Source organism: Halichoeres trimaculatus, unplaced genomic scaffold (genome assembly GCF_033239565.1).
Source record: "Halichoeres trimaculatus isolate MK-OKI-2021-1 unplaced genomic scaffold, fHalTri1.1 fHalTri1_scaffold_8, whole genome shotgun sequence".
NCBI lineage: Eukaryota > Metazoa > Chordata > Actinopteri > Labriformes > Labridae > Halichoeres > Halichoeres trimaculatus.
In genome coordinates this window covers 19,780,400-19,804,984 of record NW_027437186.1, presented here as the reverse complement: position 1 = coordinate 19,804,984, position 24,585 = coordinate 19,780,400, and the positions used below count along the sequence as shown (strand labels likewise).

Sequence of the window (24,585 nt, the reverse complement as noted above, 5' to 3'; positions counted from 1 at the left end):
ATGTGATTGACAGCGGTGAGCTCACCCCCCCACCCCTGCCCGGGTCGAGCAGGATTTTGGCTTTTTGGCTCTGGAGGAGAAGGAGGGCAGGATCAAGATGAGGTTTTTTTACATACCTCTGTGTTTGTGTGGGAAGTCTTTTTTTTCTTCCTCTTCCTCCTGAACCCTCCTCCTGTAGGCCGGCCCTTCAGCAGAGAGGATTGTGGGAGAGATTTTTTTGCGGGCGCACACATTCCTGTCTTAACAATTATCTAAAAAAGATGACTAATATGATGACTCATCTGCTCGACACAGTTTCTCCTCGTCTCTTAAGTATCCTGGCTGCCGTCAGGTTAAAGCAGGAAACAAGACCCGTCTTCAGGAACACGTTTGGACACATGTGGGAGTTATGAAGTGTTTGTCGACCCCCACACAAGCCCAGAGGAGAGTAAATTTGCTTCCTTAGGCGAGAAAAAATAAGAAGAAAGGAGAAAAAGAAAGGAAGAGAGGAACACAGAGAGCCAAATATTGGGACTGTGTTCATTTCGCTCTGTGGTCGACTTCAAAGAGACGAGCGGGGCCAATGAAGAGAGCGCAGACCTTTCAGGACGAACACACTGGGCCCAGCGTGACACACACACACACACACACACACACACACACACACACACACAGCCTGACTGCTGCAATTTGACTCAATACAGGAGGGGGGAATATTTATTTTTAATAAAGACACTTATTTTGGGGACTGACATTTTACAACACGCCTTTTATTCTGAAATCAATAGCAGGTTAAATATTGATAGAAGCCTAGAGTTGCCTACACGCCACTGAAGTTACACTCAGCTGTGTTTGAAGTGACACGGAGCAGATTTCTTTTCTCCATTCATGAAAGGACGGAGAGTTTTTGGGGTGAATGTTTTGACTCTGTGCTTAGTTGCAGCTGGAGATTTCCTTTCTGGAGAAAGATCTCAGATGTTTCTGATTCTCAGCATCAGTCAAATGATGACAAACTGAAACAGTGTGTAATGAAGTTCAGTCTAACTTGCTGGATTGCTGTTTAGATTACAGAAAGGGGAGGTTAATCAAAAACACTCATTGACGTGTTCTGAATTTTGGGTGGGTGGGGGTGCTGCCCCATCACTGGGTGGGGCCAAGGGCGCAGGGCGGATATCTGAACCCCAGGGGGGAGTGAGTGCTCTCCTGTGGGCATGGCCTCCCCTCCAGGGAGAGGCTGAGGGGATTTGTATCAGGGACCCACCTGGACCCTGTGGGGCCCTGTGGGGCCCCTTCCTGCAAAGACCCTGGAGAACTGAGAGGCCGGAGTTGGGGGCTCACCTGTTTGTTTGTTAATAAGAATGTACTGAGTGTCAAAGCACAAATATAATTTAATTCAAGAACTTTAAGTTTATTTGTTAGAATATAAAGCAATGATGAAGTGACTTGTTCTTGAAAACATGCAAAAGATTAAAACTAAACTGTAATGTGATACACATGGAAAATGTAAAACTGTTAGCATTGAAAGAATTTCCTGATTTCTTTTTTCAGACCCAATCATTCTGATTTTTAGTATCACGATCATCATATAAACCTGTTCCTCAAAGAGGCTGTCACATATCTGTGTGTGCATCATGAAGCCGCAGATTAACATGACAATATCCCTCAAGTGTGTTTGTTCAGGTCATCACAAAATCCCTGCTCACACACTCACATGCACACATCCTTGCAGAGCCTGTCATATTTACACAGCAGTCCATACATGGAGCAGGTCTGGATCACGTTCCTCCACAGTCCAGCAGGTAGAAGAGAACAGACAGCAAGTCTGACGTGACTCACTGTCTCTAAGTGTGTGAAGATTACTTCTCATGAAAATGTCCGTCAGAAACACTCATTTCTATTCCAGGGAGCCAAGGTGGCTGAGGTGGTTCACAAGTCACAAGTCCCTGTCAGAGCACAGAAGTCCAACTTTTCATCCAGGGCAGAAGAAGTTTTTCAGGATAAAAACGTCCTCCAGTGTTTCCTGTTCTGAAGCTGTTTGTGTCTCTGCTGTGGTTGCAGACTGGCAGAAGACCGAGGCCCAGAAGAGACGCGAGCAGCTGCTACTGGATGAACTGGTCATCCTGGTCAACAAGCGAGATGCACTGGTTAGGGACCTGGACGCTCAGGAGAAACAGTAGGTTACCCGCACACAGGTCATGTTAGAGTAAAAACAGCAGAGCACTCTGCTCCACAGAGATGAGCTGTGTTTTTTTCCTCTTGGTGTGGGAACGTGTGGCTGGTGAGTGTTTGCAGCATATCCTTAAATTTCTGGGGTCCTGTAGAAACCTTAGCATGTTCAGACATCCTGCATAGGCAGGATTTCTTCCAGATTGGCAAGACAGTCCGTCAGCCGGGTGCTAGACTGCTGAAAGGTTGCAGCCCGGCTCCTGGCACAAGGCCACAGCAACAGTTACCTAGCCTGTGCATATGTGTGTGTGAGTGTGCGCGTATGTGTGTTTGTCTCTACCTCTTTCTCTTCCCTTGACACATCTGACCTCTTGACCTTTGCCCTCTGCAGGGCTGAGGAGGAGGATGAGCACCTGGAGAGGACGCTGGAGCAGAACAAAGGAAAGATGGCCAAGAAAGAGGAGAAATGTGTGCTTCAATGATTGTCATTTCAGAGAAAACACAACCAACAAATGTAGCCGATAAAAGAAATGTATCATTATTGAAATGATGAATACTCAGAGCATTGTTTGATGGTGGTTTTCTTAAGCATTTCTATCAGTTATCAGAATCATGATGTGCTTGTTTTGTTGGTCATATTAAGCGCAGAGACTCAGCTCTGCGTCACCTTTGCACCGACTTTTTACGGACTCGAAGTGTCCCTCTTATATGAAATATTTTTTATTTTAACCTCCTTTGCTTTTACCATGAACGGTACTATTTTGCAATATAGAAATGTACATAAGGAGAGCAGTGTAAAGAGGATCAGAGGGTGTGATACGTGCATGTGACACTGCAGCAGCCTCTCTGTCTGAATGTGGAGACCAGTAGGTTTGAGGAACAGCACAACTGGGTTTACTGGGTTTTTATTTTTCTTGTCTTTTTTCATCATTTTACGGAGAAGATGAACAGGCTGATGATTTCAAAGGTAAAAAAAAAGAGTTGTTTTAATATCAGTCTTTTAAAGCTACTTCATTACTTGACTGTGTATCTTTTAATTATTTCACTTTAAAGTTTTTTCTTGTAAAATATCTTAAAGGGGGAACGCATTACTGTTCATAAATCTTAAATTTCCTATTGCTTTTCTATTGTCTTGGCTTGAAAGCAGTTTACCAAAAGAAAGTTAATGTTTAGGAGAAAAAAAAACTTGTTGTATATTTTCCTCACTGCTCTGACCTGCCACTTCCAAAACCCTCTTGTTTTTTTTTGTCAGGATACATGCAGTCAAAAACAAAAATATATATATATTATTTATTGTCCTTTTTTAAGCTGCTTGTAAGTGAAGCTTCCATCACAGTTCATGTGCATTTTTGCTTAACTTTTTTGGTTTGTATTTATTGTAATCTGAAGAAGAGAGTTATGCTTCCTCGTGCATCACTTAGAGCTCCACATCCGGTGCAGTTTGTCCTTCAAAGTGTTGAACATTTATCTTGTTTATTTATTCCAGTGTCATAACCCAAGTCTTCAATAATAAAGTCTTTATGATTTCATACTCCACAGAGATGACGTGTGCTGTGTTTTTTTTTAATCAAAAAGGTGTAATGGTTCAATCTGCACACGAGTGTAAATGCATTCATATAATCTATAAATGGATTTTAATGCATATGTGGCCTCAAAGTCTGTTTTTAGATTTTATAATGAGACGCTGGTTTTTAAATCCTAATCCTGGAACACGCTCCGTCTTCTATCCATCAGTTTTTCCGTTTTTCCCCTGATCCAGATAATATCACTGATTTGTTTCTTTAGGTGACAAGAAGTTATTGAAATGCATGCACGCCTTTGGCTGCAGCGCTGCACATAAGTGGCCCCTATCACTGCATTCACCAGCGCGGGCTGCGTTTAGCCAACGCTTTATTATTCTGCTCTCTGTTCAATTCCCCTGCGACCTGCGCGTGTTTATAAATTAAAATTGGCGTTGGGCTGTTTTTTGTTTGAGGTCGGTGCAGAGCTGGTTCCTCTGAGGAAGATTAGAGAAATCACTTTGTTCCGAGCAGATGTTTTTTTTTCCTTCCCCTCTCTGCTTCTCTTTGGGCCGCTCATGCACGCGCTGGAGACGGGGAAGCAGAGATGGAGAGGCTCGGCCTCACGGAGCCAGAGTAAGACGTGGAGGGAAAAGAGAAGTATCAAATATCAGATTTTAAAAAGATTTTAAAAAGAAAAAAAAATCTTACCACATTGGACTGTCCCTTTTATTAACTTCCGTGTATTTTACACCGGATGGTATCAAAGTATAATAAATGTTGAAACATGTCCCTGTAATAAAGGTGAGGATGAGCGGTGTAACCCTCCGCGCAGCCCCGCAGGCTGCCTCACATCCCCGATTAAAGCAGGAAAATCGGTTGTGACAGCAGACATCCTCCCCGGCCTTTCTAATACTTTCAAATTAATTTGCTGATTCGTTTCTTCTCTGCTTGGGACCGACTGTATGTGCACATTACGCACTCTGCGTCCCCCGAGGCGCTTTGTTTTACTTTGTGTTATAGCGCGTTTTATCGCGGGGGTCTCTAATCTGAAGAATAAAGCAAGGAGCCAGAGCGGGGAAGGACGTTCTGCTCAGTGCAGTGTGTGTGTGTGTGTGTGTGTGTGTGTGTGTGTGTGTGTGTGTGTGTGTGTGTGTGTGTGTGTGTGTGTGTGTGTGTGTGTGTGTACATAAAATTATTCACAGCACCTGCAACCTCTGCGGAATCCTAACTGCTGCACCAGTAATGGTTAAATAATTCTGGGATGTTACGAAAGCGGACAGAAAATAAGTGCGTGAAGTTTAACTTTCACTTTTAAATTCAGATTTAAGTGTTTCATTTCTTTTGAAATCAGTTTAAATGAAAATTAAATTAATAATTTAATACAAAATGTATCCAGATTAAGTTAAAATTATTTACAATAGATCATATTAGGCTATAAGTAGAGCATTTTATTGTTTTTGTTTGTTTTTTTATTATTATTCTTGGAAGATATTTTGGCGTAAAGACAGGATAAAAAGTCAGAATTAGTGCTGTCTTACCTCTGAATCATCAACCGGATGTAAGGCTCCTGTTGAGGCAGAAAAATATTTGGAGTCAGTTTCCTATTTTTCAGAGAATAAGAGCTCGACGCTGCGTAAAAGGCGGCGGTGACGGTGCGCTGCTGTGCAGCAGAGGATCCTTCAGCTGAATGGATTATCTCCTGAGCTTTGATGTCTTCTGGCCTCACCTCACAGGTGCTGCGCGCCGCTCGGCCCTCTGCATAACTTCCTTTCTCTGCCGCCGTACAAAACAGCCCTGCACCTGAGGGAGCCTGGGTCTCCGCGTGCGGTGCCGGGGCTCCGGCAGCAGCTCTGTGTTTTATGCATCATCGTTTTAATAAGCACCGACAACATCCCCGCAGATCCTCGCTTCCAATCCTGCCGGCTGAAGGGACAAAACTTTTCCCCCTCCTCTCCTCGCCGCCTAATCCCAGGCTTTACCAGCTCAGCATTAAGAAAATTCAACTGCAATTTGGGATTAGACAAAATACTCTTATTACAAAAGGTCGGTGCAACTTGATAACTTGATACTTGTTCAGGGGTTTATCTCGGGGTCTTACATCGAGAGAGCAGGGGGAAAAAAACAAGAAATGTAGGGGAAATGTCAGAATCACCCGTCTCTCTTGTGTTGTGAGGGCCATATTTGTTGAATGGCCTTTTTGCATAATTTATCTGAGCCTGTGTGTGTGTGTGTGTGTGTGTGTGTGTGTGTGTGTGTGTGTGTGTGTGTGTGTGTGTGTGTGTGTGTGTGTGTGTGTGTGTGTGTGAGGAGTGAAGGAGGGGTGATGGTATTTCAGACAGTCAGAGCCTCCATTGGCCCTCTGACCGCTCGGACTTCAGATGTGGAAATAAAAAGGTGCGTTAAAGTGCTTAACCTCCAGTCAGGAGCCATAAACAAATGCTGGGGAAGCGTCCCCCTTTTTTGACGCATGCTCTTTTTTCACCTCTTCTTGTCCTGTATACAATTCTCATCAAGCATCAACAGCATGCACTTTTGATCCGTTCAGCATGAAATGTGTGCGTAAAATCCTGCATAGTCGTTGTGATCCTCGTGTTTTGGTGCGTTCAGGTGCCGTTCTCCACTGAGTAATAAGCAGCATCACTGCAGGCCTCCACACGCAACCTGCAGAATTACTCTGTTCTCCTCCTATACTGCACTGACTGTTGATGTCTAAGTTTCTCTGTCCAAGTGCTCTAGTGGATGACTTTTAAGTCTCATCGGCCTCCACTTTGATACCCTCCCTCCTCCCCACACACACACAGGCGTAAAAAAATGTAAAATCCATCCCTGCACCCCCTTTCTCTCCTCCCCCTCTCTGAACATTGGCTCTCTTTCAGCGGGCCTTATTTATAGAAGTTCAGTTGTTTTTTGTAGAGATCCACAAAGGATACCCACAACCCAACATTCAGCTCAAGGCCAGGAAAAAACACACACACGTAAAACTGCAGTTTGTTTGGTGTGTGATGGGTTAAACACATCCTACATAAAGTGCAGGATTTGATTCAGTGACCGCAGCTTTTTGCTGCTGCTTTTTCCTCCTCCTTCTTCTCTTCTCCTCTTTTTCCTCCACAGTGAGTTTGAGGTCTATCCCTATTAAACTTTACGTCAACCATCCTCAAATGTAATTCTAAATGGGGATTAGACCTCATTAATATTCATGAGGCCTGTGGTGTGTGTATGTGTTGTGTGTCTGGAGAGGGAGGGAGAAGGAGAGGGAGGAGGGGGAGTATCACAATAAAATCAAAATGGATGGATTTAACTTCCTCTTTTTAATTTCCCACGTTCACTTTTTGAGGTATAAAACAGCCTTGATCTGTGAAGACGACAGAGTCGACTGCAGTGAAAAAAAATCTGTTCATAAAAAGCTGCCGATGTTCCCCGGCCTCTGAGGAATTGCGTTTCTCTGCTTAGTAATCTAACATGAAGCTTTCTGTCAAACAAATGTCTATGACACTGTTGAACACAAGGGAAGTGTTTTTTCTTTTCTTTTCCTACATATTTATGACGAGCATTGAAATTGAATTGCTTCTGGGAAAAGGCGAGACTTCAGCTTCAGGTTTTGTTTAATTTAAATCTTTAAAAATGTTTGATGATTTTTTTTTTTTTCCAAGAAAACAAGTTTTAACTATTTTTTTTGCGTCCACAGATGATGCTTAACGGGACGAGCTCTCTTGCTGATTTTTCTGTGGATGCCTATTTTTAATAAGTTACTAAATACAACAAATAACTTTAAACAATCCTGTGTTTCCCGTTGTAACTCCTTCTTAAACGCACGACGGGTCCTTACTCTTTCTCTTGAAGGCCTCTGAAATATTTCCATCTTTTTAAAAACCTCTCCTGGCTCGTCCGGGACCGAGATGAGGAGAACGAAGGGGCGGGATTAAGTGGGAGTGGGCGCTCCGCGGCAGCTTCTGCTCACCTATTGGCCACCCTCGCCGTCCGTCAGCCCTGTGAGGCGTCTCGATTGGCTGCGAGAGGCGGATCCGCAGGTGTCCTCTGCTCATAGAGGCGCAGGGCGGAGAGAAGGTGATCAATCTCCATTAGAACACTCTGACAGACAACGACAAGCCCCCTGAAAGCAAATGAGTTTGATTTATTTGGCTGTAAAAACACCAGGAACCGTACCGAGGACGCGGTGACGTCCGAGTGCTGTGCAGTGCGCGTTTCTCCGTGATGCTGCTCGGTTCGCACGCGGTTGTTTGTTTTTGAGCAAGTCTGCTGCTGTTGCTGTTCGAGTTTTGTGCCCTGCAGACTTCCTACTGCTGGATAATTTACTGCTGCTCGCTTTCCGTGACCCGACAGCTCGGGAGAAGGGAAAAGGAGGAAAAACAAGGTAAAGTTTCCGCACTCTTCTCTATAACTTGTACGGTAGATTATTATGACACACCGACTGCAGGGAAGATGAGTCATTTCACCAAAAACTACAGAAAAGCGGCAGAAAAGTCTTTTTGTTTTTGGACATTTTAAGGTTTGGAATTCTGCGCTGAAATGTGACATGTGGTTTTGCATGTTTTCCATTTGCAGCGCTTAACATTTTAGGGTTTCTTTAACGTGACAAATCAATTAATCTCACGAGGACTCCAAACCGGACCGGAGAAACGGATTCATCTTTCCTTGGAGTAGATAATGTTCATATTTCTTCTCCAATCCATTCACTTTTTTGAAGAGCAGTTGGCCATTAAAACGTCTGGAGTACTCTGTCGATAATTGGAGAGGCGTGTTTTGGTTTTTGTTAATTTATTTTGCAGATAAGAGCTCTCGTGAATCGCTCTCTCCCCGGAGGTCTAATCTAAATTCTAATTGAGTTCATTTGCACCGAGATCTCTGCCCCTTTCACTCGGGCCTGGCAGGGCTGCAGATCGGCTGAGAAACCGCTGAATACACGTTTGGTGGGTTCAGGTTTGGTTTGGTCAGTTAGGAGCTCATTGTTCAAATAATGTGCCACTAAAGAGCTGCTAATTTAATTCACACGCTTCAAACCTGAGGCTGTTTTCTTTGGTTTCACTAAGAGGTCAAAACTAACCTTAAAGATCAGTTTACATAAATAGATTCAACGCCTAAAACATCTACAAACTCAATTTGAGTTGTTAGAATATAAAAAGAAGATTCGTAGTTTTTGTTAAATTCTCTATTTAGTAGATTCACACAAACTTGTTTTTAAATGTATTGCCTTTGGAGGCAGTCGGCAGAGGAGATGCTTGGTTACTTTATTTCCAAATGTAGTCTAGAATTTTGTCTGGCAACAACCGTAAATAACATAAACTATCCGTAAATTCAACAGACCATAACTAACAGAACTGAAATACTTGCATTAAAACAAGAAAAAATAAACCTTGATTCTGCTTACAATCAGGAAAGGAAATATGATCAGAACTTTGGCCTCTTTTCAGGTGCGTAAAATAAAAAGGAGAAAACCTGCTGCTAAAAAAAGAGGAAGGGGACGATCTGCAGGTACACGGAAACCCTGGGATATTTAATCCCAGGATATAAAATCAGAAATTTAATTGTTAAAGTTTTCTCAAATGTTTTATTCAGAGATTTTTCGTCTGTAGTTTGAAGCCGGGCACTGAGGATCCACAGGAGTCTCGTTGTGTCGAACACACACAAAGTTTAATGACCCGGGATAAACAGAAGGAGTGAAACACAGAAAAGGCACAACTGGGATTTTTATAGATTATTAAACCTTGTGCATAACCCTTTTTTTAACATTATTGTCCGTACGTGTGCAGACCGTCACAAACACACACACACACACACCAAACACATGAAAACTGTTTTAGTCAGGAGATTTCAAACTTAAATCTGCCAACATTTCTACCATGAAAATAAAACAAACACACTCAAAATAACGAAAAAATACCAGCCTGAAGCATTCCAAAAATACTCTAGATTTGCATATAATCTCCTCGGTAGGTACATTATGGTTTTGGGAATGAAAGTGTCCCTATTTTTTTATTTTAACTCAAAAGAAGTATTCAGATCTGTAAAATGATTTGTGGCGTAACATCGTTGATCTTTCACTGTGATTTATTATTAATAACTTTTTAAGAGGAATGCTTTTTTAGGTGAAGCAAAAAAATATCCAAATGTACTCTGGAATATAGTGAGAATTAAGGAAGCCTTTTGTAAATAATCTGCAGGTGTGTAGACCAGAAATTGTTTTATAATATAAATTTCGTCCTCTCAGAGTTAAATTTAAAGTGCACTCAGATGGCGAAAATCTGCCTGACGTCAGTCTTCGGGCTATTTTTTTTGTCTATGTGAGCGGGTTTTAGCAGCCGTTTGACCCCAGTTATCCCCTGACCAAAAACCCAATACCCCTGAAGGGATTTAATGTTCGCTCTCTGGCTGGAAATAATCACTGTATTACGCGTTCATTTGGGATTGTAACCTGCTGATACTCCCGAGCTACCGGATAATTTATCTTAGAGTGTGTATTGTTCTAGTAATTTTTTTGTGTTTGTATTCCTGAGTTATGGTAAAGACTGACTGGAACAGCAATTATCCTACCAAAGAAGAATATTTTACTGCGTCCTAAAAGAAAAAGAAGAAAGTTAAACAATAACAAAAAAAGTGTTGTAACAAACTTTTCATATTTTGGGGCTCATGTAGGTCTATTACAGTCTAAGAGACAAACCAGGCGTATTAAATCCAAGGCCTATTTATCCTGTGTGTTTCAGTCTCAAAACCACTTCCTTTACGTGTTTCTCATAGTATCGTTTCTTGTATATGTGTGTGCGCCTGTAGTGTCTTGGATCGGTCCCCTGTCCCGTCAAGCTGCAGCATCGGGGGAAATCGAACCACTGGCCTGAGCTGGGTGGAGCAGTGACCGCCTGTAGCATGATGTCCTACCTCAAACAGCCCCCCTACGGCGTCAACGGCCTGGGGCTGAGCGGCGCTGCCATGGACCTGCTGCACCCGTCAGTGGGCTACCCGGGTACGACCCTGACACACACACACACACACACACACACACACACACACACACACACACACACACACACACACACACACACACACACACCTTTTTCATAAACATGAATGCATCCGGCGTGGACCGGTTTACAGGGATAAAAGTCTTAGAGCAAGAGAAGTGTGAGAGCTCCAGTTAGTCATTTAAATGACCCCACATTTTGTAGCTAAAAAGGTGCTTTCTATTTTTTTTTTTTTTTTTGGCAGTGAGTGTCCTATTTAAGAACAAATGTTTTCAGGCCCCCGTAGAAAATGAAGTATTATCAGACGGTTATACTTTTTAATGCTGAATAAAGGCGTGGTGGCTTGTTTTTAAGACCAGTTTAATAAAGCCTAAAATGTGCTTTTACTCACAATAAAGCAGCACGTAAATAAAGTCATAAAAAGTAGCTTGGATAAGTCTCACTGTCAGTAAGGATTAACAGCGTTTTGGTCTCTCTTTTTTAAACGTCAGAAACAGGCCATCAATTAGCCTACAAACTGATGATCTGTTAATCCAGTAATATCACATTGCGTTGGTACATTCTGCCTTTCTTGACACAGGTCTGTCCGTACCTAGATTAGGTAATCTCTTATTCATACCATTAATGTTTATTTTTGTAGTGGAAAAAAAAAAACAACGAACTGATTTAGGCTAAATTACGCCTTGTGCATAAAATGATACCGAGGTTAAGATTATTATTTTAAAATAATAATAATGCCTTTTACCACCTGTTCTCCTTCGCATAACCGAAACCAGTGAAACGTTTGTACGTTATAACTATTACTCGGTAAGTTGATGTAGTAACCTAATAAAACAGTTTTAATGATGGCCTCTGCTTTTTTCTTTTTCTACAGCGACTCCCAGGAAGCAGAGGCGGGAAAGGACAACCTTCACGCGCTCACAGCTCGACGTCCTCGAGGCTCTGTTTGCCAAAACCCGGTACCCGGATATTTTCATGCGCGAGGAGGTGGCACTGAAAATCAACCTGCCTGAGTCAAGGGTTCAGGTGAAAAACGAAGCATTTCTTCCTTTACACGTTTAAGTGTTCAGTAAAACGTCTCACATCATGAATCTGTTATGGAGAACAATCGGACTCCAGATAATGGAGAGGCCTTTTATTAGCCGAATATAAACAATGCCATTAGCTGAAGTTATTATGTTTTCAAACACTTTTCAAATTGTTTTGGCTCACATTATTTTTAAACTGAAACCACATAGCCTAAACCTAAATAATGGCCTGAAGGTCATAACCTACAATTCAACTGAAAATATTGAAAACACAATATGTGGCTTCCTCATGTTTAAGTTCTTTGTCTAATCGGTCCCTCGGAAATAATTTATTTTTGGCTAAACTACATTCCTTTGTCTGTTTCTTTTGCAGAGTTGAAGTGTGTTTTAAACATATCAAATGTATATTTTGACACATTATCTGGCCTTAGCTGTTCGTGTCTTTTAAAAGTTTAGAGTTTGCTTCATAGTTAGCCAGATACAGCATAGCCTTTCTCTGTCGTTTGTGTATAATATTTTCTGAATGTAGGCCCTATTTATGGTATGGATCTTGTTTTTAATCTGGGAATAAGATTTCACACTTTCATTGAATGTCTTAATCCCACATGCCCATAACTTCAGTACCACTCAGGGAAATTTAATGATGTGTTCAAGTGCTGGGGTTATTTTTATAGTTAAAGTTTCATTCCCCCCTCTTCTTTATTCTGTTTTTTTTTTCTGTCTTTTATTTTTAAGACTTCATGCTGAAAAAAAAACACTTGGCACATATGAATACAAATTCCAGTCCTTGCTGTTCTCGCTGAACCTATTCATTATTATTGGATGTAAACTTAACTGCAGGCAGTGTAATTTGACCTGAATTGCAGGATCAGTAATAAAGAGACCAGGAGTTTACCAGCAAATACCCCACAAACAACTCACTGGTGTACTATGATGTTTAACAAATTCTACTCTTGAATAGCATTAGGGGAAAACCAAGGCCGGCCTCTCTGTCACACACAACTTGACTTAGTCTCAGAATGTGTGTGTGAAACAAAACGCTCTACGTGGTCCTATCCTCTCTGAGCTCTAGAGTTACCCTACTGTGTGGTGAAACCCTATAGCCTGTTATCTTAGAGCCGTCTACCTGCTATGAAATTAGACCCCTAGCTGGTCCAAGCCAAGAGGCCAGGGTGGAAATGAACCTCGATGGCTAATAACCCCCAATTTTCCTTCGCAATGTACTGCCAGCATGGCCTGGGAGTATCTTTTTAGTATGAAAAGCTGAGGTTGCAGTGTGTGTGTGTGTGTGTGTGTGTGTGTGTGTGTGTGTGTGTGTGTGTGTGTGTACTTGTGTGTACAGTTGCTAACTCCTGGCTGGTGATCTCGGTTGCAGGTGTGGTTCAAGAACCGAAGGGCCAAGTGTCGCCAGCAGCAGCAGAGCGGCAGCAGCACGAAAGCCAGGCCGCCAAAGAAGAAGTCATCTCCAGCCCGGGAGAGCACTGGCTCGGAGAGCAGCGGCCAGTTCACACCTCCTGCTGTGTCCAGCACGGGCTCATCCTCATCTTCATCCTCCTCCACCAACCACACAGGCCCGGCAGCATTAAGCAGCACCTCTACCTCCATCAGCACCGTGTCCTCCATTTGGAGCCCTGCTATCTCCCCTGGAAATGCTCCTGCCCCTGCCGTGGCCCCGCTCCCTGAGCCTGGACCCCCTTCTAACGCCTCTTGTATGCAACGCTCAATGTCAGGCTCAGCCGCTGCAGCCACCTCCTACCCCATGTCCTACAACCAAACACCAGGCTACGGCCAGGGCTACCCCACTCCGTCCAGCTCGTACTTCAGCGGGGTGGACTGTGGCTCTTACCTGGCCCCCATGCACTCCCACCACCACCCCCACCAGCTCAGCCCCATGACGGCCTCCTCCATGTCAGGCCACCCGCACCACCACATCAGCCAGTCATCAGGCCACCATCACCATCACCACCACCAGGCGTACGGCGGCTCCAGCCTGGCCTTCAACTCGTCTGACTGCCTGGATTACAAAGAGCAGACTGCAGCCTCCTCATGGAAGCTCAACTTTAACGCCACAGACTGCTTGGACTACAAAGACCAGGCCTCCTGGAGGTTCCAAGTCTTGTGATCTGGCTTTTTTCCCCTTCTCTCCTCCTGGCTTGTCTGCTCCCTCTTCTTTTATTTTCCACATCAGCTCATTGCTTGTTTTAAAAAGACAAAAAGAGTTTATGAACCATAAGATTACAAAGATAGCAGCAGGGATGCTCAGAAATCGGACTTTGTTTTTCCTTGGTCTTGTCCTCCAGGTCTTTTAAAGTAGAAATCATAGAAGAGAAACAGTTGAGCCCTGTGAAGAGAAAACATCAGGAGCAGGCTGCTGACAATGAAGGGTGGGTTTTTCAGATGCTGCTTCCAGGATGATTAAAAACTGTTTTTCAAAAAAAAAAAGAGAAAAGAAAAAAGAAAGAAAAAATGTCATTTCAACCAAACTCCTTTGACCACCAGCTCTCCGGCTCTTTGGATGGAGGAATATTTTCCCCTCTGCTGCATCAACAAGAACTGCCTGCGGTGCCCCTCTTTACCTCCACCCCATGCAATCAACCCCTGTATAGTTTTTATTTCTGAAATTTGTTATTTTAGGATGACAGAGATTTTTTAGTCAGCTACATCAAGTAGCTGAAATATGTAAATATGTATTTGGGTCAGTTACAGTGACCATATTTAGTTGGTGTTTTTTTTTCTTAATTTGAAATTGTTTATTACCACTTTGGAAGAAAAAAAAAGAAAAACTTGTATGTAAATTTTTCCAAATATTCCAAAGAGATCAAATTGGCCATAAAGTTCAGCTTTTATACGAGTTGTTTAACTCAGAAAACGATGTTTTGGCAATTCAGAAATATCTTGGAAAAACCCAAAACTTAGATGCAGATGGGCGACTGTTTTCCGGATATCATTATTACTCTAGCCTCTTGGTTTTCAAAGCAGACCTCCTCTCTTGGGCATTGTCGTGATTTATTGGACATGTTTGAACGCAGCACTTGGCTTGATATTGGAGTTGGAGCATTTTTTTTTTATTATGGAGAGGATATGTGGATTTATGGCTCCAAAAATGACAGTGAGATGTTGAATGTATCTTCAAGGCGACCACCCTAACATACATGTTCATTCAATAAAGATCCGTTAAGTCATATTTAATTTTCCAAAGTGTCTCAGTTTGATTCCCAACAGGGAGTCAACTTTTCATTTATTTATTTCATTTATTGTATTTATTTTTTTCTAAAGCATGTACACCAGCTAATTACAGGCCCAACATTCCTGTTTTCTCTCATTTGAATTAGTTATACTTTTATTCAAAAGCTTGTCGAGTTAGTTTTCTGCTAATTATAAACAGGGTAAATGCAAATGAGTCCGTAATTAATACAAGCCGTGAACGCCGCATTTCCATTTTAGAGAGCAGCCGGTTTAATCCCCTCTGTCTCCGTCTTTAAATTGAAACTCTAACATCTCTCCCCTCGCTGAAGGGACACTAAGTGTCTCTTTTAAAAAAAAAAAAAACTGCAGCGTTAAAAAGCCCTAAATATCGAGCCGGGAGACATTTGATCGAGGCGTAATTGAATGCAGCGCTGTAATGGCGTGATAATTACTCCTGCGCCCTGAGTCTGTTTCTCCAAAATAACCTGCAGGAATTTCACCGCCTCTGATGCAGTAATTACGTAGGTGGGGCCAGGTTAGGGGGTCATATGTATAAGTGTGTGTGTGTGTGTGTGTGTGTGTGTGTGTGTGTGTGTGTGTGTGTGTGTGTGTGTGTGTGTGTGTGTGTGTGTGTGTGTGTGTGTGTGTGTAAGATGGGGAAAGAGAGAAACGGAGCTCGCGAGCATTAACGTTTTTAAAACGGGGAGCTTCGAAAAACTAACACAGTTTTCTGGCGAGGTTGTCTTCAACGAGTAGGATTTTTTTTTTTTTTTTACCCGCGAAGGCCAAACTGAGAGCAGAGGAGGCTACAAAGGGAAAACTAGTCTCATGCAAATTTTAATTAATTGCCCCGATAAAAACATAAACCGTCCTTGAGCAAACAAATCACCCCCCCCCCCCCCCCCACCCCCTCCCTACAAAGGATGAACAGCGCGTGCACCTTTCTGCCTGTTCTAATTAAGACGACTACTAAAATATACAACTGAAGACAAATGGGATACAGGAGTTCAGTGACCATCTGCTTCAAAAAAGGCTGCAAGCAACTATGTTTTTTCCGGGTTTATCCTCTCGTTAGTTTCCCTTTAAAAACACTGATTTTCTGTTGTTTTTGGGTGATTAGTCCAACTCATCATAAAGATGAAGAAAGGCAACAAACCTCTGAAAATTGTGCGTCCCGCGCGACCGCAACAGTTAATCGAATAAGGCTTTTTGTTTCTGTCATTTTGTTGTTCACTGAATGATTTAAAAACTATGAATGAGAAGTAGAGATTGTATACCACCATATAGCCTATTTTCAAATTTTCAGTATTTTGAGTGTTTAAAGTTTTATATCTCCTCTCGTGAGGCGTCGTGAGACGTTGGTTGCACTACAGAGAAATGGTTATCTCTGGATGAGAAAATCAAAAGTGCCATGAAATGCCTCAGCAAGTACGCCTGCATAAAGATAAATGGTATTTTCTAATATTTCATTTTTGCTGACGCGATGGGCAGGTTTCCATCGTCAGGCCTTTGAAATTCATCCAGATTACAACACTTTGTGAAGAAAATTCCAGATGTGGGATCACCTCCAAAAAATGCATGGATCATTTTCCCCAATCAAAAAAAAAAAAAAAAAAAAAAAAGATGAAGAAGAATATCACCCTGATGAATCCGTACTGCTCCGTAGTTACCCCGCCCCCCTCTGTAAATTCTGTTCGCAGCAGCTGAATAAATATCTGCAGACCAGGACATTAAACATGTTTGCGCCAAGACACGCAAACAGCGCAGCGAGTGTTCACCAACAGCTACGGATTTGTTCGGATTTGCATCAAACAAACATTTGCAAGCAATCTTGTGGGATTGTTTAAGGAGTGTGAGGGAGCCACAGGTCCCACATGAGACAGCTGCTGCCGTGGCTGCTCACCTTCAAACAGCCGCAGAAATGAAAAGAGAGAGCCGAGGTCTTGACAAAAGAAGAAGAGATCCGATGTTTAATGTTTCCTCTGCAGCAAACATGGTGCGCACACAGGAGATGTGTCTGAAGTCTGCAGGACAAAAAGTCCATCATTAAACAGCCACAACACGGAGAAACCAAAGAATGGAAGCAGTTGAGGATTTTAGAGAAATGATTTAATCTGAAGTAAGAGGCGAGTTGGCCTTCGGGGTGCATGAAGCTGATATGTGCGTAAAGTCTGTCAGATTAACATCTAAAAATATCACCACGATCGTGTGCTGCTGTTAAAGAATTAGGACCAAGTCTTACTACTGAAGACCATTATTTTAAAGGAATTATTTCTGTTTGTACAGCTGTAGAAAGACGTTTCAAGATCATTTAATACATACAGTTTAACCTGCACAGATGTGTAAACAGCTAAATGTGTTTATATTCTGGTTGTTTTCATCAAACATCTTTCAGCTCCTCTATAATTATGTCCTTAATTTTTTCTTATATATTTTCTGTTTCAGATGAAATGGTTTGAGTTTGTTTATTCACTTTAATTCTGCTGGCAGTTTTATTTTCAGGGTTGAGTTAAGACCACATTAGTGTTAAAAATATGACAACTGGCAGAAAATACACATACGCGTCTAACACGTTGAATTCAGCAATGAAACCCACAACAAGAGGAAAATAAGTCACAGCAGTGAAGTTGATCAGTGTTTAGGCAGGCGCTTAATTTCTATTAAATTTCCTTCAAAAAGAAGAAACTTTAACTTAATATATCACACTTGTTAAAACAGATTTAATGGTAAACTCTTTATCTGAAAGTTACACGAGTTTCCTTTTTTGGGGTAAACCTTTAGTAACTTCTAACATATTTCTGTTCTTTAAAATGTGTTTAAAAAGACACCTGCAATCAACAGGTGAGTTAAAGTGATCCCAGAATTTAATTTATAAAATTAGCTTCATAAGAAAAAACTTTCTGTGAACAGTATGTGAGAAAACATAAGGAAAAATATCAAATCTATCTTAAGTCTCTTTTTGAATGCCTTATATTCTACAAATGTGACTTTGTTAGGATTTTGTTTGATCACATCCTCTCTATTAAACAGTCAAGCATTTTAAGTTTTTGAGCTCTTTAACAAGAGAGGAACCAAAAATCAGTCTGTGACTGAGCTGATGATGTAATCTGAAAGTCTCAGTGTTTAACACACATTCTTGGAGTGTTTGGGAAGATTAAACCTGCGCAAGGTTTTTAAGGACGCCTGCAAAGTAACAAGAATCCTACAATTCTAAAATATCAAATTATCTTCTATTTCACAGCTTTCCAGTATTTTCACAGCAATAGGACTTTAAATGATTTTAGAAAATTAAGAGTCAGTTTAGAAGAAAATAATGAAAGAGATATCCATGTGAGGAAAAAGAAAGGTCACAGGATTTCCTCTCTGCTTTTCATTCAAGGAAAGTCTGATGAATGATGATGATTCACACTTTTGGACCAGTGTGTGTGTGTGTGTGTGTGTGTGTGTGTGTGTGTGTGTGTGTGTGTGTGTGTGTGTGTGTGTGTGTGTGTGTGTGTGTGTGTGTGTGTGTGTGTGTGTGTGTGAGTGCGTGTGTGTGTGTGTTGCTTGAACCTGAGCTGAGGGTCTGACTCCTCTCTGCTCTGTTCAATGAGACGATCGATTGCACCACATTGCCTGTTGTCAAGCGTCGACCTCCTGGCCTCTCGCCTGCTCCACTCCAGCATCTGAATGTGGCCAGACTGGAAACTGTTGACATATTGTTTTGCACACTTGTCCCGGAGATGAACTGGAACCGAGCAGGACGTTTTTTTTTTATTATTATTTTGCATGAGTGGTTAAGATTTATATCTGGGAGAAAGAGAGAGATAAACAGAGACAGATAAAAAGACAGAAACTGGACTGTGTTTTTAAGTTTGTGTGTGAGAGAAAGGAGTGTGAGGGACGGAGATGCAGAGAGGAGGAGATGTTCTGATAGCAGCCTGCATGCTGGGACACTTTTCTTCCATTTCCATGCAGGAGAGCAACACAAACACAGCACTCACACTTGTCTTTCATTGGCTGTCGACTGTCACCAGACGTTGCCATCCTGGTGTGCTCATAGGCTGGTATGAGGAGCAAGAGGTGATACAGGGGAGGATTAGGCTTACCTGTGAGGTAAATCTAGGGTCAACTGTACGGCCACACGGGAGGAGCCTCTGGTTTCTCTGTTTCGCTCAAAAATTGACCTTGAGGGAGATTTCAACATGTTTTGTACATGTTACCTGGTGCCGTCAGCTACCTCTTGAATCAGTCCACTCCAAACTCTGAGGAAGTGAGGACAACGTTGGTTCTTCTGAGTGAAAGAAGCTGCGTCATCCTACAACACAAAGCATGGAGAGCATTCATGAAATTCCTCATGGGGTTTAAAAACTGTGGCTTTAAGTTGAGCAGAGGATACAGTCAGGATAAGTACCTTCCCCTCCAATAAGTTCAGGATTTTCTCATTCCTCTCTGGAGGAGGTCTCTCTGGTTGTGCCTTCATTGAGTCCATTGATCACCCATGTTTGGTGGCAGATATATAAGTGGGCTTTTCAAAAGATGAGTTAGCCTCATTTAGAAATATTTTTATTTTACCATATTGTATATTATCTAAAGCAATCACAAGTAATGAACAAAATCATCAAAACAAAAATTAGACTAGCTCATTTATGAGTCAGGAAAAACAATGCTAACCTGTGATACATGAGCTTCTGCTAGTGGTCAGCCCGATCAATTAGCTGATATTCACAGAATCAACAGGAGATTATTTGAATCGGTGAGTTGTGAAAGATTTGGTAAAGTTAAAAATAATTTCAAAAATTTTCTAAAAATCTGCTTTTACGCTGGACAATTTAACATTTTCCTCATTGAGTGTATGAGTATGACAACACATTAGATTTGATGAACTTGCTCTGACATTTAAAAGTTTTTTTGATAAGTCAGTGTGTACATGCTGTGTGTAAGCTGAGTCTTACTTTAGCATGCTAATACAAGCACATTGCATCAAGAAGCATGGTTTAAAGGAGGAGCACATTAGGTCTAAAGTCTTTTCAAACTTTTATGAAATTAATTCAATACTTGTCAAAATATCACATTAGGACCTCCACAATGCTCCAGGAAAAGATAATCAACATCCTCTGGTATCAACAGTATCTGTACAACATTATGTTATGATCCAGATGATAGCTGTTGAAAGCTGAGGCCACTTGAACAATCCCTTCTCCTTCTCTTTCCATCTGTCTTTGAAGTGGCTGATGGGAAAATCAGACAAGAGCAAATTCATTTCAGTCTTTGGCTGATTTCCTCCCCTGTCTTATGGGTGACTCCCTCACTTCCCTGAGAATCAGCTGTGTCAGGGTCGTGAGGGACGTGGAGGAGAGGTATTTTAAGAGGGTTTGCATTATCTCATTTGGAAAGGATGCAGCAGACCCTCGTCCCGAGTCACAACTTGTCTTTTCCTTTAAGCCCTGCAGACGGGGGAAAGCTTAATTGAGGCCTGCTCTTGGCCAGCGGGCTTTAGTGTTTCCCATGGAGGATGTCGTCGTTGGTGTGTTTGTGTCAACAGACAGCTGTCTGACATGTTCGCCACAGTGCCTCGTTTGTTTGTTTGGTTTGCTCTTCACTTAAACGCTCTCTCCACATGCAGAGCCATGGGGCAGCAACGCAGAACAGACACCTACAACAGTCGCCTAAGGAAGCTGACCGAGGCATAAAAAACAATATGTGGCTTGTAACCTTTGACCATGGACTGATAACATCATAGGTAGAGATGAAATCCTGACAAATAAAATTAAACTCAAACATGTAAATCCCTTTATTCCTTTTACCTCAGCCAGGCTTCCTCATGACATGATACGGTAAATGTGAGGTTACAGAAGTATGTGAATGTTTTAAGTCTGAAAGTCAAGAAAAGTCTTTGTCAGCAAAAAACAGTAATTTAAAGAGAAAGACATTTAAATAGACTTATTGTTTAAGCTCCCTAACAGGTAAATAACAACAGACAAAAAGATAACAGTAGAAAAAAAAACTCCCAATGGAAATACATTTAAAAAACTTAATGAAATCATCAGGTGAAAACACTTACAGCATCCCAGTGCATCTGTTTCATGCTCTGAGTCATTTCTGAATCATGCCATGGTTTTGTGACCTGAAACTGGGAGAATGACTCATGGACACCTCTTTTTGCTCTAGATCCTTGGCTGAGCTGGAGGATAAAAGAAGAACAGCAAATTCCAGTATGGGCATTATGGCAGAGGCAATAAATCAAGATGTTGATGAGGAGACAAAGGGACAGAGACAAATATAAAATCTAAAGAGTGAAAACAAAAATAGGGGCAGCACAAGGCCAAAAAGTGTCCAGGCAGGGGTGTATTTAATGGTTTGGGGGCCCAAGGCAAACCAAGTCATTGGGGCCCTCCATGTCCTTGTAACTCATCATCCTCAGAGCTCGACTTGCCTTCCCCTGGGTCGATTGTCTCTTTCTGAGAATCAAGGCATTAAACAGTGTAAATCTTGTACATGGTAACATAACACAACTAAATGCAGTTCCTTAAGTTCTGTACTTTTGTTGGATTTTGAAAAAAGGTGAATACATAATTTAAGCCACTTTTCCCTGGGTTTAAAATCTTTTACAGTTGTTTGACAGCTTGAGTTACCAGTTACATAGCTATGTTTAAGATAAGATACAATAAGATAAAGTATTCCTTTATTTGTCCCTCAATGAGGAAGTTAACAGAAATATACAAGTAGCAAACAAGAAGGTAAGAAGTGGTAAAAAATTCCTATAGTAAAATATTGAATGGAATAATTCAGTTAAGAATCAATAAGTACATATCAAGCATAAAATGAAACTAAAAAAAAACTCCTGAAAAAGGTGATAGTTATAGTGTTTAATATTTTTATATTACAGTTAATATATTGTTATATGTTCTCTATCAAAAAGTTTGAATTTAAGAAAATTATCATATCTCCTGAACTAGATTACGTCTTTTAAATGCTAAAAGTCTTACATGATTATTTTAGATGTCAGTGCAACATTTTTTTTATTTGTAACTTGGTTGAAATGAAGAAAAAAAGAGAAAAAGGAAACTGTTTTTAACCACTTTCTTGCTGAATCTACAGCCCATTAAATGCAAAGGGAGGGGGGAGTACCCAAAACAAACATGAAAGATTAAGCATTTTGATTTATTTTGAAGCATGTGTAGTCAGATTTAAAAAATGCTTTAATTGAAAAAAACTTAATCAGTTTTTTTTATGAGATGTTTTGGGGGGCCTGGGAATCTTGGGGCCCCAGGCATGTGCCTGTGTTTGCCTTATTGTAGCTACGCCCCTGCTCTCCTGGTGGAGCTTTGGAGCTAAGATTATTTAAATAAAAAGTTTGCCACAAAGAGGAAACAGAGCGGAGAAGAAACCCAGCAGAGGGTTTTCTTTGGAGTAAATAAAGTTATGTCTGATCTGATACATTCATATGAACTCTGACCTCACTCTTAAGTAGGTTCAACTTCATCAGGTTAAAGTATTTTTCCTAAAAGGCTTCTGCAGGAATAACACAAAACCAAAAAAGAAATGTTACAAAGTATTATTTGGACCAAAAAAGATGTCTTTCTCAACTTTAACCTGGTTCACAAACAAAATACATGATAATATAAAGAAACTTAACTCTTCCTTTAAAGTTTTCCTGAGATTAAGACCCTTCTACCAGCCCCTGCTGAGGGTAATTTGACTGTCTTTGATGTCTTTAATGGTGCTGACATATTCCTCTGTCATATTTTGGGTAATCTTGCTTGTGGAGATCACTGAAACAAACCTGTTAAACATACAAACTTGCCCTGAGGAGAAACAAATCAGTCCAATCAGAGCCTTCATTAGATGTGATAAGGCTCCAGCAGAAACACAGGAACACAGGGGCTGCACTGAGGAGAGAAAGAAAAAAAAACACACACAAAACAGATAACCTGGATAATAGCAAGTGCTGCAGGCTTGATTCATTTCCAAATGTTAACAAGGCCGTTTCAGCGCTCCAGTGTGCTGCGCAGTATGTTAATACCACTAATAAGCCTATCTGTGCCAGTCATCTCGGATGGCAGCGATCTGAGCGAGAGGCGGTGTTCACTAAAAAGCTGCTGGCCACATTTTAAATGAGCCAGAACTGTTTATGATTCTACAAAGCTGACATAATTGCTTAAAGGGTAACTGAGGAGAGCATTACTTTGTTTTCTGTGTTATGACAAAGGAGATTTCACTGTTTGTATGTCAAAAAGGCTACTGTGTAGGCCATCAGAGAGATGGGAGGATCTCCTGCTCGCCTGTTAAGCAATTTTGCAGCTTTTTATTCAAGATGTCAAGTCAAACAATCAGCAGATAATGCAGCCTTGGTTTGTAAATTATAAACGTGTCAGGAGATGCACTAAAGGCAACGACAGATGCCACTTATCGGCAGCAGCCTCTGCAGTGTGACTGTATCATCAGAGGGGAAATATAACATTTTGATGTTTACATAAGAGAAGTATTAGTATCAGTCAGAAATGTAATTCCTTTCACCCATCCCTCTCGCAGGGGATTGACTCCCCGAAAAACATACAATGATTTTTTTAAAGCTAACAAAACAAAAAAAGGGAGCAGAAAAGCATCCTCGCTGATCTTCTGTCCATTTCCAACATCGCTTCTTGTATATTTTTTGGTGGAAATCCTCTTAGAATGCAAAGTAAATAGATTACGATACAGTGAGGGATTAGGGCTCGCGCGGCGCTGTCAGATTAGTCGCTGAGCGCAGCGCGTCGACAGCTCTGACACGGCCATGGCTGCTGTTCAGGAAAGGGGCTCCGTGCGTCGCTTTAAAGACGCTGGTTGGCTCCTATTCATGAATAAAACTGTGGCCCGTAATCTCGGCCAGCACACACACACACACACACACACACACACACACACACACACACACACACACACACACACACACACACACACACACACACACACACACACACACAGAGGAAGCCTGGAACATTCAGTATCAGTGGTGATGGAGGTATAATACCAGTCTTTATTTTTTTCTGGCTTATTAATGAGAAGGTTTAAAATAAATTCTGTCACGTTTTTAAGGCAGAACCTGGTGTCACTCTTTTCTCTTGGTGTACACTTCACTAAGAATTGAAATGAAACATCCATAGAGCTTCTTTGTTTATTCTTTCAGATCTACTATAAGAATCTTAAAAATAAAGACTACCACATCAAACATTGTGTTTCAGAGAGTAAAACAGCTGATATAACAAAATGTTAAATCCACATTTTCAGACATCTACATAGTCATAATGCTCTGTACAATCAGTCCCTATAGGTAAATTAATGTGTTTAAAAATATAGACAAAGGAAATCCTGTTGATGGCGAGGTGTTGGGTTGTCTCGTAATTGTTCCGCTGGGATTTCTAAAGTGCTCCTGTTGTTTTTCAAACCATTCCTAAATGGACCACATGGAGCATCCCTGGGTCATCTTCCTCCTGCAGGAAAAAAACAAACAGAAATGTGGAGTTTTATAAACCTGAAAAGTGTGTGAGTAAGACAGAGCATGGAGCTCAGAAAAGGCACGTTATCTTTGGAGGAAAACTGGTCTAGCATCTGAAAATGTATCTGCATTTGTGGTAAATGTTTTGATGACTGAAGCCATTATTTTAAATAGGGATGAACGATATTATCGGCACAATATCGGTATCGACTGATAAAAGCTTAAAAACACGTTTATCAGTATCGGCAGATATGAAAATTTCTGCCGATATGCACAGCCGATAAGGTGCTATT

At 41.4% G+C, this 24,585-nt stretch overlaps 3 protein-coding genes across 9 annotated transcripts in view; 2 read left to right on the top strand and 1 right to left on the bottom strand.

Moving 5' to 3' along the window:
* Nucleotides 1-3,703, top strand: part of ehbp1 (EH domain binding protein 1) — a 233,566-nt gene extending 229,863 nt beyond the window's left edge. For all 4 annotated transcript variants that reach the window (XM_074675143.1, XM_074675141.1, XM_074675142.1 and 1 more), the window contains 2 exons: nucleotides 2,038-2,152; nucleotides 2,537-3,703. In XM_074675143.1, the coding sequence (XP_074531244.1) occupies nucleotides 2,038-2,152; nucleotides 2,537-2,627 (206 nt within the window). In that variant the 3' untranslated portion in view covers nucleotides 2,628-3,703. The remainder of the gene's footprint in view (nucleotides 1-2,037; nucleotides 2,153-2,536) is intronic.
* Nucleotides 3,704-7,699: 3,996 nt separating this feature from the next.
* On the top strand, nucleotides 7,700-14,564 carry otx1 (orthodenticle homeobox 1). Its single transcript, XM_074676483.1, has 4 exons — nucleotides 7,700-8,019; nucleotides 10,434-10,623; nucleotides 11,496-11,647; nucleotides 13,025-14,564. Exons 2-4 carry the CDS (start codon nucleotides 10,527-10,529, stop codon nucleotides 13,769-13,771), a joined length of 996 nt encoding a protein of 331 aa, XP_074532584.1. The 5' UTR covers nucleotides 7,700-8,019; nucleotides 10,434-10,526; the 3' UTR covers nucleotides 13,772-14,564.
* A 9,224-nt stretch (nucleotides 14,565-23,788) lies between these two features.
* Nucleotides 23,789-24,585, bottom strand: part of wdpcp (WD repeat containing planar cell polarity effector) — a 70,584-nt gene continuing 69,787 nt past the window's right edge. For 3 of the 4 annotated variants that reach the window (XM_074675918.1, XM_074675920.1, XM_074675919.1), the window contains one exon: nucleotides 23,790-24,287. In XM_074675918.1, coding sequence (XP_074532019.1) covers nucleotides 24,237-24,287 — 51 coding nt within the window. In that variant the 3' untranslated portion in view covers nucleotides 23,790-24,236. Of the gene's footprint in view, nucleotides 24,288-24,585 lie in introns of all 4 variants that reach the window. The other variant, XM_074675921.1, reaches the window with a different exon arrangement.

Excerpts from the sequence above, each read along its gene's own strand:
- otx1 (XM_074676483.1), top strand. The coding sequence starts at position 10,527 with ATGATGTCCTACCTCAAACAGCCCCCCTACGGCGTCAACGGCCTGGGG. Across the intron at positions 10,624-11,495 it reads CCCGTCAGTGGGCTACCCGG|CGACTCCCAGGAAGCAGAGG; the intron begins GTACGACCCTGA and ends CTTTTTCTACAG. Across the intron at positions 11,648-13,024 it reads TGCCTGAGTCAAGGGTTCAG|GTGTGGTTCAAGAACCGAAG; the intron begins GTGAAAAACGAA and ends TCTCGGTTGCAG.